The sequence below is a fragment of the Dipodomys merriami genome, unplaced genomic scaffold (assembly GCF_024711535.1).
Source record: "Dipodomys merriami isolate MVZ:Mamm:240054 unplaced genomic scaffold, mDipMer1.0.p SCAF_34, whole genome shotgun sequence".
Taxonomy (NCBI): domain Eukaryota; kingdom Metazoa; phylum Chordata; class Mammalia; order Rodentia; family Heteromyidae; genus Dipodomys; species Dipodomys merriami.
In genome coordinates this window covers 10,625,848-10,637,896 of record NW_027204937.1, presented here as the reverse complement: position 1 = coordinate 10,637,896, position 12,049 = coordinate 10,625,848, and the positions used below count along the sequence as shown (strand labels likewise).

Here is a 12,049-nt window from a genome sequence, read left to right as displayed (position 1 = left end):
TGTCTAGATTGGTAACCAGACCATTATATTCCCTCTTATCTTTCTTAGAAGTAAAAGGACAAGTTTCTCAGACTTGGATTCTGTTCCTGCTCCATTGCTATAGCTCCAGGACCTTAGAACAAGACATTGTTTATCCATTCCTGAGCCTATTTATTCATCAGAGTCAATGATTCAAGATGAAAATCCCGAGTTCACATAATTGCAGGCACTGAGCACATGTCAGGGGCTCAAAACCATCTAAACAGTGGGCAAAATCTTCTGATCCCATGCTAAGAATAAATGGTATCTGCATACAGGTGATTCCTAGGGCTCTTTTCTAGATACTATCAGATTATTCTCCACAATAGCCTCCAGTTAGGAGTCATTGTTACGGATCAAGTGACCTGTTTGGACATGGTCAAACAAACACTTGGACCCAGATCCCACTGTCTCTCATGTCTCTTCTGTTCTTAATGCAAGGATCATACATTACACAAAGCACTTTCAGATTCATCAGGTTTTTGTTGTTCTTGGTTGTGGGGCTTGAACTTTGGGCCTGGGTGCTGTCCCTCAACTTCTCAGCTCAAGACTAGTGCTCTACCACTTGAACCACAGAGCCATTTCTGGTTTTCTGGTGGTTAATTGGAAATAAAAGTCTCACAGACTTTTCTGCCCGAGCTGGCCTTGAACCATGATCCTCAGATCTCAGCCTCCTGAGTAGCTAGGATTACAGGTATGAGCCACTGGTGCCCAGCTCATCAGGCATTTTTATTTTTTCCACTTTCTCCCATTAACCTGAAAATACTTATAAAGCAGTTTCCATATTGTATTTGTCTTTGAGAATATGCACAGCGCCTCTGAGTGTCTACATTTCACCATGCTTAGAGAAAAAGGGGATGGTCTCAACAGTGACACAGGTTTCCAATCTCTCATACAATCTATAGTACTCATGCTCAAGCTACCTTGTGCCATAAAACTGAACATTCCTTAACAAAAATTTATTGAGCACCTACTACACATCACAAACTTTACTTACCTTGTAAAAGGGATTAGCTTATGCTAACCACTTAAACAAACTGCAGTACACAAAATGTTATTTATCCATGTAGCCTTCGTGGTGGACATTATTTTCTTCATTACAATGATAAGAACTCTGAGAAGTTATTGACCCAAGATCACATTTCTAGTTTGTAGACAGCTAGGAAAATACTATCAAAGAAAATGATCAACTATGTTTCCTATTAGTGAGCATATCATAGTTTATACTACAAAGGATTATTGGTATCAAAGTGACAGCCACCCACTCTACTCACCCCAATAACCCTGAGATTTTGTTTACAGACTATCAATTAAGGAATAAACCACTAGCAAAACTATAGGGCCACATTTCCAACCAATTTTAAGAGCCAATAAAAATATGAAGAGAATAACAATTACAAACACTTATTGAGCACTTTATATATTTTATCTCTAATCCTAACAACAACTCTGCAAGATAAGTATTATCTTCTTTCTATAAAATAGACATTGGAGACATTGAGATTAGGTTAAACCCAAAGCGAGAAGTTTGTTCTTTCCCAACGGCTAATCAACAGGAGTGCAAATGAACAGGAAGACTGAGTGTGGTTTGACAAAACATTCCAGGCACCTCAGAGACTCAGTAACTGAATAAAGCATGAGATTTAAAAGAAGTGGTGTGGTTTGAAAGATCACTTCGTAGAAGATAGAGTGAACAGACTGTTCGCAGGCTACATTGCCGTTTCCTCATGCCACTCAACATTACTGCTCCCCTCCCCCTTTTCTTAACAAGGATTGACTCCAATTATCAAGGAAGCTGAATCTCAGAATACCTTGAATAAGCTGATTGGCCTAAAATTCATCTATTGATGCTGATTTTGACCCAGCCCTTCAGAGCTTTGGATGGCACCTGATTCCTCTATGGGTTGTTTTCTCCTTCAGACTGAAGGTTTCTCTTCAGAAAAGACCTTCCAGGCTGAATGACATATGAGTCACCTCCGTTATACACTTAATACTATAAATAAATGAGGGCAATGATTGTCCACATCAAGAATTAATGAAGCTTTATTTTAGAACAAAATAGAGGAACAAGATACAAGTCCTTGGATGGTAAAAATACCAGTCCATATTGTGGTCAAGTGATAAGCAGCTCAGAGACACTTTGCAATCTTCTGAAAAGTGCTTTTCCTGTCCCCATAACGACACCTGTGGCACTCAGCAAATCCATCTGCCTTTTTTGAAGTATGAAGTCCAAGTTCAGATCAAGTTGCTGGCCCTAATTTCCTACTGGCTCCCTGCCCACACCCCACCCCCATGTGGAGGGGGTCTGACTTTGGATGGCGCCATTGCTCGAAAAAAATCACACACCTCGCAAGGAAAACACAAAGGCTTTATGAAAAATCCAAAGTTTATTGCAAATTGTATTTTGCTTCCCTTCGTTCTTCGTTTTTACAAGATTTATTGATATCCATGATCTTTTCACAGATGTATTTGTTGACTTTGGAGAGTCTCTGTGCAATTTCAGTTTCATCCACAGTTTCTTGTGCTATTCTGTCATACAAACACTCTAGACAGGCAGAAGAAACAAGAAGGCCAAGGATTAATGGTGAGTTGGCAAGCAAATCTTTTAAGGGTGAGGGCGGGGACATACCTCCTGACATACTTCCCAAAGACCAATTCATTTATCTTGTATAACTATATTTTAAAATATGCATTATAAATGTACTTAGAAAATAGTAGATATATACTGTAAATTTATACCTAAATACGAATGAAACACCCATGTGCCCAATACCTAGCTTACCAGGACTTTACTGAGCCCTGTAAAACTCCTGGGTGCATCTCCCCAACCCTCTCTTCTCTTTGAATCCTTTCCAGCACTTGTTATTGGTATCTCATTTTGGTGTATTTAATATTCTCCCCTTCCCTTTTCTCTCTCCCCCTTCCCTTTTTCCTCTCCTCTCCTCCCCTCCCCCCTCTGTCATCAGAGATAATCACTCTCCTGAAATTTTGGCTTTTCTTTCCTTAGTGGTAACATATATGTATATATCCTTAAATATATATTTTATTTTTCCTGTGTTCAGCTGTTTATGAATATGTCTATCTCTATGTATCCTTATGACTTGCTGTTTTTACTAAATGTTATAGTATGAGATTTATCCATTGGAAGTGTATAGCTGTATGTCTTCATTTTCACTGGTGAATAGTATCCTTTTGTCAGACTGTAGTTTGTTATACAAAGCTGTCCATGGATCCTTGTTTTGCAAGTATCTTCACTCATATCTTAGGGGTACATATACAGAAACTTGTCTAGTTATCAGTTGAGGCATGGATTACCAAATGTTAGCATGAGTGCACACTCAACTTCACAAAGTGATGCCTAGTAAACTGTTTTCTAAAACACTGCATTGACTGCAACTCTTAAAAGCAATGTATACAAGTACTAGTTGCCCTGTATCTTCAACAACACTTGACACTGCCATATTATTAAGGGTTTGACAACTCTTGGTGGAGAAAAGTGGTATCTCATTGTGGTGAAGAAACTGACAGCTACTCTCATACTGAGCCTACCATTTGCTATGGGGAGGCAAAGAGCCAGCCCAAAGCAAGCCTCACTAGAGCCTGATTTTAAGCTAATCTCATAGCCTGGGGACCTGTAAAACATTGCTTTGGACCATTTACTTGATTAAAAAGGACAACAAACCCTAGAGCATCATTCTGAAGGATGCCATGAGTATGTGGAAATTAATAGGCATTTTTTAAAAAATATAAGGTTTCAATTTTAGATTCTCTCCCCCTTCTCTAATCTCTAGCCTGCTTGGAGAGGAAATAAGATTAAGTAAACATATGTTAAGTGAATGAATAAATGATTTTCCAGGGAACTGTGAGAAGAAATAAAAACTGTGGACATAAGAAGACAAGATACGGCACAATGTAAGGTGTGCAAAATCACAGAAAACTTGAATTCTTTGAGCTTGGGTTCCCTCCCCAATAAAACAAATATCTAGTACTAAGAAATTGCTACGGAAAATAAGTAAGATTTTACTTTTACCAAGCCAGCTTAGAGCAAATAATCTTCAAGATGCTGAATGTTGAGATGCAGAATGTTAACCCTAGGATGGCATCGTAATACTAACTTGTGCTTCTCTCTCCACTCACACGGGAGAAGAGGAAGCCTAGGGAGAAAGAGTCGATGCAGGGCAGAACACCTGCATTTTTAGGACTGGAATCAGCTTAACTTCTCTTGCCATCCTTTCTCAGGTATGGGTTCAACCAGCCTTCTTTCTTTGGGCCAACCCTTTCCTTGCTACTGAGAAAGGTGTTACTGATTTCCACCCTTTAAAAGCTTTTAATTGATTTCCACCATTTCCTGACCTCTCTCAATCCACCTTTCCTTAAGAACTGAGAGACAGAAAGGTAAAGCTGTCTGTGACATGTCTAGGTACTCAAAATGGCCCTGGGCCTAGATGCCATGCAACTTTTAGGGGGAACCTCTCTGGGTCACAATGCCACTATCCATGAAGAGGGATGTCAAAACTAGATAAATCTAACTTTCTAGCAAGAGATAAGAGCAGGAGAGAGATCACAGGACAAGAGAGTGGGTCTGATGACCCTCAGAGCCACCAGCATCTGTCAAGAGGTAGGAAGAGAAGGGCACAAGGAAGCTTTGCAGAAAGGTCCCTGCAGAATCCCGATCGCTTTCATTTCCTGGGTAATGGCACTGAATGGCCCCTCAGCTTGATGAAAAGGCTTTGTTAGTCTCCAGTTATTAATCACCTGCAGTTGGTGGGAATGTCTCCCTCTGCGAGGGAACATTTGAGATTATTGCTTAATTAACAAGGTTTATAACAGCACTAATGTGTCCTATTTTTAAAAAAGTTATAAAAATTAGCCAGAACGCCATGCTGTAGCTCATTTAGAAAACTCAGACACACTGCAAAAGGTCATTTGACCTTAATAAGGTTTAACTATCATTCTGGAGCTTGTCATTAGGGTAAGACTCAGCTAATTCCTCCTACTTTCATCTTTCTAAAGAGGGTTCAATACACATCCCATTTTTCTGCCATCCACTAAGGAATAGATTTTAACATCAAAGAAAAAAAGCCTTACCAGTCTTGTGAACGTAGAAGCTTTTGCCATTTTCATATAGCAAATGTGACTACATGTGATTTTTTTAAATCATACAAAATAAATACAAACAATCTCAATCCAGCTAGACAGCTTGCCTGGGAAAAACCAGCCAAATACAATCTGGAATAACTCAAATAATTAGGCTAAAACTGGTGACTGTGTGGTAGGATGGGACATAGACTTCACACCTGTCTGGCTGTAGTAAAAATAAGAAAATAAAACATCAATATTGTGTTTCAGTAAGATAGGAAACCTCGGGTAACAAATGCAATGCCTGAAAACCCAGTTTAGCTGGGCTTGCTTTCTAATAATTGGTATGGCCTTGGACAAGTTAATTTCCTTCTCATCTACTCACAAGACCAGTATTCACACAAGGTTCTTAGGAATCTGTGATCAAAAGAGGACTGAGGTTAGTCCTAAGCACTGTGGGACACAGGACAGAAGCACCCACTGTCCTGTGAGGTCAGAAACAGCCTCCTGTAGGATGATTCCCTTAAGCAGATCTGGGTGGTGAGCAACTGTTAGCTCAGCAAAGCAGGGTGGGGTAGGGAGTAGTGTAACTCTGTTCCAGGCACTGGGAATAGCATGTGCAAATGCCCAGGGTGAGAGGGGTTGAGGCTTGGGCAGGAAATAAAAGTCTTTCATGCTGGTAATAACTTAAGGGTCCAAGGGTAACATTGCTGAAATAAAATGAAACTGGGAATATAGACAAGGGCTAGATTGTGCAGGTGTTTATATGATGTAGTAACTTACCCTTCAATAAGGAGAATTCTGGCTGTGATGGGTGGTGGTAAAGGGATCATATCTGAAAACTCAGTCTGGTTACACGATGGGGAGAGGAATATGGAAGCTACTAGAAGTAATTCAGGAGAATAAAGATGTGCCCTTCCCTTTCATAGAGACAATGGGCATGAGGAGAAGTGAAGAGCTTGAAAGGTACTGAGGGTCAGACAGATAGCAAGGGAGGCCCGAGAGAGAGGTGCCATTCACCCAGTCAGGGAATGTAGAAGTTGCAGAAGGCTTTGAGGGGAAGGCAAATATTTATTAAGTGCTTTATCCATCCTAGCCCCGAACAAGAGGCTCATAAAACTTAGCTTACCATGGAGGCAAAGGAGAAAGACAATTATGAAGTAAATCTGAAATGCTGTGCAGAGTCTTTACATAGGGTCATGCGACAAAGCAATGGAGGCACTGCTTGGGAGGGGGAGGCCATGGAGGCCCCTCTGGATGACAAGCAGGCAGGATGTGTGGCTCAGAAGGAATAACACCGTGGGCAGTGAGGACAGGAGGAAGCTGGAAGAAAGCTTTGGTGGCTACAGCACGGGCAGTAGGAAGTATTTGGGAATTATGTGAGATGAGATTAGTGGAGTCACCTAAGGCCAGATCAACCTTAAGCCAGCGGGGAGGAGCGGGTTTTAACTGATGGCAGCGGGCACACTGAGAGCAAGGGGAGGGCAGGAAGGGAGGTCAGTGAGGACAGTGTGGAAGGGGGAAAGAGGCCCGCCCAAGACACCGAGGAGGCAGAAGGGAAGGGGTCCAGTGCACACTGTAGGACAAGAGGCTTAGAAAGGAAGGGATGGTCACGTCCAATGATGCTACTGAGAAGGGAGCCTTGGAATTAGACCTTGGATTTAGCGATGAGAAATCACATGGCACTTCCCAGTGACGGCTGAAAATACTTCGGGTAGATGGGGGGAGTGGAGGCAAATAGCAGGGACATCACCAGAACAGAAACAGTGTAGACACATGCTTCAAGAAGCCTGGACCTGCAAAGGAAGATAGACATGGCCGCAGCGAGGTGACAAGAGTGGCCTGTGAGTGCTGGGTTTGCTTTTGGTAGAAATGAGTAGTCAAAGTATATGCAATCATTCTGGGAAGGGACCAGGAGAGGGGAACACAACTGGAACAGGTATTAGGAAGGCCAGTGGACCTCAATGCAGAGCCTAGAGAGAGATAACCAACAGCCTCATCCAGAAGGAAACCTTTTCTGGAACGAGATGCAGAAGAATGGGGGATTACAGTAGGTATGATAGTTGAGGCTGTGAAAATTCGCTTGCTTTTCTCTGTGAAGGAAGAGACAAGGCCTTCTTCGGAGTGAGATTTTGTTAATTTTTTTTTTTGGGGTCCGGTCGTGGGCCTGAACTCTGGGCCTGGGCGCTGTCCCTCAGCTCTTCAGCTCAAGGCTAGCGCTCTACCACTTGAGCCACAGCGCCACTTTCAGCTGTTTTCTTTTTGCTTATGTGGTGCTAAGGAATCAAACCCAGGGCCTCAGGCATGCAAGGCAAGCACTCTACCACTGAGCCACCTTCCCAGCCCTTGTTATGTTTTGAAAGTAGAGAAAGTTTACAAAGGGCTTGGAAAGTGGGGAAGGGGATGAGAGAGGGACCCTGGGAAGACTTGCTCCAGTCTGCAGTGGCCCTAAATCAAAGAGCTGAGGTGTCTACTAGACAGTTTTACTGCTACAATTCTAAGCAGCCCTGACTACTACCTTAAGAGGAAAGTTTGCAGTTGGGGAAACGAAACATGGAAGAAAGCGATTTGGAAAAAAAAAATCACCCTAAAGGCTGATCAGGGATTACCTCATAATCTGTTTCATTTACTCAAGTCTCATTTAATGGGTACCAGGCATGGCACCAGACAATGAAAATGTGGGAGATCATTACAGGCCTCCACCCTGAGGCAGATACACAGTGGATGATTTGATACCAACGTGTGACAATGGTAGGGATGGCCAGTTTTCTGAAGGCCCCTGGGACTTGCTGAATCACATCATAACAAGTGTCCCAGAGGCAGAGTTTGGCAAAGCAGGGATCCCTCCCCCCAGGAAGACTTCTTTCATAGGGCAGCCTCCAAAATCAGCCTATTCATTTCAGGCAGCAGCCAGACTGAAAGTTATTTCTGAGTACCTAAAAGCGGCTGCCTGAATCAGTTAATCACAGGCCAGCCATACTTTCACAATAGAAAGCCTTTGAGCCGAGCTGGGACTGTGTGGGTTTCAACTCAGGCTCTGAAACCTGTAGCTGTATCCTGAGTTTAAGGATGGTCCTTTAATCTCTGTCCATTTATCTCTGCTTCCCCTGCTCTACCCTTTGTCTGTGAGCATCAATTCCCCTCCAGATCACTGCCTCAGTCTTCTTACTGACCTCCCATTAATCACTCCTTCACCCAGTGAAGGCTTCCATTTCCTCTATGGTTAGTAAACACAAGATACTCATCAAGGCTTCACATCCCTGGAAAAACTGTCTCACGTCCACCTCCCTAACCTCACTTTTCACCCTTGAGTTTCTTCACCCCTTGAGCATGCTGGATTTTGCACTATAGCTTACTCTGCCAGACTTGCCATTCTACAGTCCTTCCCAGGGCTGCATGTCTTCCACATCCAGCTAGAGGACCCTGGGTCAAGCAGGCCTCCTCACATACCCTAACTAAGGCAGCCTGCTATGATGCTCAGAGTACCAGAAACTGACTTGATCATGGACATATTTGTTGCCTTCCCACAGCACCTGTTCAGACCACAAAGTCTGCTTAAAATACACATGCCAACTCACGGAGTCTTACTTTCTCCATCAGAATATGGCAGACTGGCCCTTGGAGGGTAATGGCTATGAGTCAGGTTTTGAAGCCAGCTCTGCTGATGGGACTCCTGGTTCTCATCCTGCCAGCTTTATGACCAGAGCAAGTTCCCTAATATCCCTGCATCTCAGTTTCCTTATCTATGCAAAAGGATAATAATAGCAGCCAACAGTTGGGTTGTTAGTGAGATAATGAGTTAATATATGTAAAAGTGTGTCAAGACAGACTCATTAAAAAAAAAAACCAGAACCTGAGACATAATAAGTGCTCAAAATAATTAGCAATTACTATATTCTCTCTTCTCCCTCTGCTCCACTGTCTGTCCCTTTGTTTTGTGTTATCTGTACAATAATGAGACGTTCTTATGTTCTCCTATGAGTTCTTATGTTCTCTTATGAGCTCCTCATAGATGAGTACTAAGTCTTGTTCTTCTATGTGTCCTTGGAATCCAGCAGAGGGTGAGAGCTTGGTGAGTGGAGGGAGAGAAGGTGGGAAAGAGAAAGGGACAAAAAGAAATGAGAAGATAAGGAAATGAGAGATATATGGTCCTGGAAGAGAGGACGAAAAGAAGAAGAGAAGAAAGGAGGGAGTGAGGGAGGGAGAAAAGGGAAGAAGGAAAAAAAATCCAGGAGTCCAGAATATGTGTCTCTTCGGGAGACAAATGTCTTTGTTTCTCTGTCTACCCTTTCAAACAGTACAAAGAAATGACATCTAGTGCCCCTCAGCCAGTCTTTCTCTCATTTATTGTTCCAGGCACAGAGCTAGCACCATAAGAACTATGGCCCAGCCAGAACCTATACTGCTCCCTACACACACAGCACTCCTTTCCCATCTCCACACTTCTGTTCCAGTCATCTGCCTCCCGAAGTACCTTTCCACACACCTGCATCTCCATGTCTGATGTTCAAGGCCCCATTCAGTGACATCTTTCTCTAGGAACTCTTCCCTGGTTTTTTGGCATCCTCCTCTCCTGAGGACTCCCAGCATGCTGTCTGTCCCTCTCTCATGATAGTTCCTGGAGCTGTATTTGTGTCCTAGCTATTCACCCTGTCCTAGGTGAGCTTGTCAATGACGTCTGGAATACTGGCTCTGGTGTGACTGTCTCCTGATCAAGGGCCCAACACACAGGGGCTTCAGTGTTTGTGCCTTATACATTCCTGGTAGATTGAGTGGAATGTCAGCCACTGTGGCTCTGCCCTGTGACTCACCTCTGACGATGCTTAGCTTGTGAGGTGAGAGGGGTGGCTTCGGGACAGCATCCTTTTTTTTTTTCGTGGCAACTCCTGTGACACTTCTGTTTTTCAGAACATCTGTTCCCCAAATCATGACTGCCAAGTTCTTTGTGTACTTGGAATCTCCTTGGGTTACTTGTAGCTGGTGCCATTTCTCCTCATCAACCCAAATCCCGCTTCCCAGATGGACCTGAAAGAGATAAGAACATCACACCTGTTTAGTCTGACAGGTGGGCAGCTGGAAACTGCTTCTGTCCTTAAAAAAGCACTGCTATACAACTATCAGGAATGCATGCCACACACAGTAAATTAAACACTCTTTAAGGGTAATAACAGCTATTATTTATTGAACATCTATAGTGTGCCAGGCTTTATTTAAGATTTTATACTCACTAATTCAAATTTTGGCAATCCTAGATGGTATTATGACACTAACTAAACTTCAGATGAAAAACCCAGATTAATCAAGGTGGAAATGATTTTTCCAGATGTTACCCAACTAGTAAGTGGCAGAGCTATAAGTTCTAAACTATATTCATGTAATTGCAAAGCTAATCAGAGCCTGCCAAATCTCAGGACATGAATGTTTAACGCCTTTCTGTGTTATATGTTAGAGAGACCGGTCTCAGCTGGGCTGTGGCTCATAGCCTGTAATGCTAGCTACTCAAAAGGCTGAGATCTGATGATCATGGTCTAAGCCAGCTGGTGCAAGAAAATATGTGAAACTCTTTATCTTTTTTTGGGGGGGGTCCGGTCGTGGGGCCTGAACTCTGGGCCTGAGCAGTGTCCCTCAGCTCTTCAGCTCAAGGATAGCACTCTACCACTTGAGTCACAACGCCACTTCTGGCTTTTTTTTTGCTTATGTGGTGCTGAGGAATCGAACCCAGGGCCTCAGGCATGCAAGGCAAGTGCTCTACCACTGAGCCACCTTCCCAGCCTGACTCTTTTATCTTTAGTTAAGCACCTCAAAAAAAGTCAGAAGTGGAGCTATGACTCAAGTGACAGAGTGCTAGCCCTGCACGAAAAAGCTGAGATACAACCATGCCCTAAGTTCAAGCCCCAGTATCAGTACACACACAAATTAAAAAAAAAAAAGAAGGAAGAAGAGGAAGAAGACTAGTAATAACAACAACAATAATAATATGAAGATGAGAAGAATAAAGAAAAGAAAGAAAAAAGAAAATAGAAGAAGAGGAGGAGGAGGAGGAAGAGGGGGAGGAAGAGGAAGAAGAAACATCAACCAGCTTCCTTTTAATGTGAATATTCTGGGACACATATCTAGGTGTGAAGTAAATGTCAGGATGGTTGAAGGCTCCCTAGATGATTACAACTGACAGCTCAGTTTGAAGTGCACGAGGTGAGTAGCTGCCCAGGCTCTGCCACTAAAAGGGGATATGCTTGTGTGAACCGTTCCCCTGCTCTGAGCTGCAGTTTCTCTGTCTATCAAGTAGGAGGTGTGTATCTCATCTCAAAGTTCATCCTGCTGGCTCAAAACACCTATGATCTTTGTCAAATTAAATGCAGCCACCATGTACCTAGGTTAATTCTGATAGCACATAAAAATGAACACAATCTTATACTCCTTTATAAGGGAAGCAACCAGAAAGTTGGCATGCAGAGTCAATAAATTACTATACTCTCTTTACTCCAGAATGATCTTGCAATAAGCCACAAGCTTTTAAATCTGTGCTCCTTTCTGCCTCTTAACAACTTGTAAACCATTTGCTAAGATTAATCATTAAAAATAGTTTTGACTTTGACGTTGCCATTTATGTTGAGCTTCTGCTGAAACTATGAAAGGAGGAAATGGCCTCTGTGGGATGGAGGGGAGGCAGCTGCTAATGAGCTGAACTTTCCAAGGGGCATGAGGAGGCTCAGCTGAAGGTCCTTGTTTTCAGAAAGACCTGCAAGTCACCATTATCACAAGGTCAGAAGATGTCTCAAGAGAGGTCCTGCTCTGAGAGACTGTGCATCCACCCAAACTGATGGCAAACCACAAGACCAATTGCTCAAAAGTGATTAATGCTCTTTCTGGTAAAGTATGGCTTGGGAAAGAAAGTGGGCTCAGAGATGGACAGGTCAGCCAGCAGCACTTCTTTACCAATTACTGAGGTTTT

The 12,049-nt window shown here is 42.9% G+C and overlaps 1 protein-coding gene across 9 annotated transcripts in view; it reads right to left on the bottom strand.

Annotated features, from left to right (window-relative positions):
- Positions 1 to 2,169: 2,169 nt before the first annotated feature.
- Bend5 (BEN domain containing 5) overlaps positions 2,170 to 12,049 on the bottom strand; it is an 845,928-nt gene continuing 836,048 nt past the window's right edge. For 3 of the 9 annotated variants that reach the window (XM_069987277.1, XM_069987275.1, XM_069987276.1), the window contains 2 exons: positions 9,909 to 10,122; positions 2,171 to 2,563 (listed from right to left, as the gene is read on the bottom strand). In XM_069987277.1, the coding sequence (XP_069843378.1) occupies positions 2,406 to 2,563; positions 9,909 to 10,122 (372 nt within the window). In that variant the 3' untranslated portion in view covers positions 2,171 to 2,405. Of the gene's footprint in view, positions 2,564 to 9,908; positions 10,123 to 12,049 lie in introns of those variants that run through there. The other 6 variants (XM_069987278.1, XM_069987280.1, XM_069987279.1 and 3 more) reach the window with 3 other exon arrangements.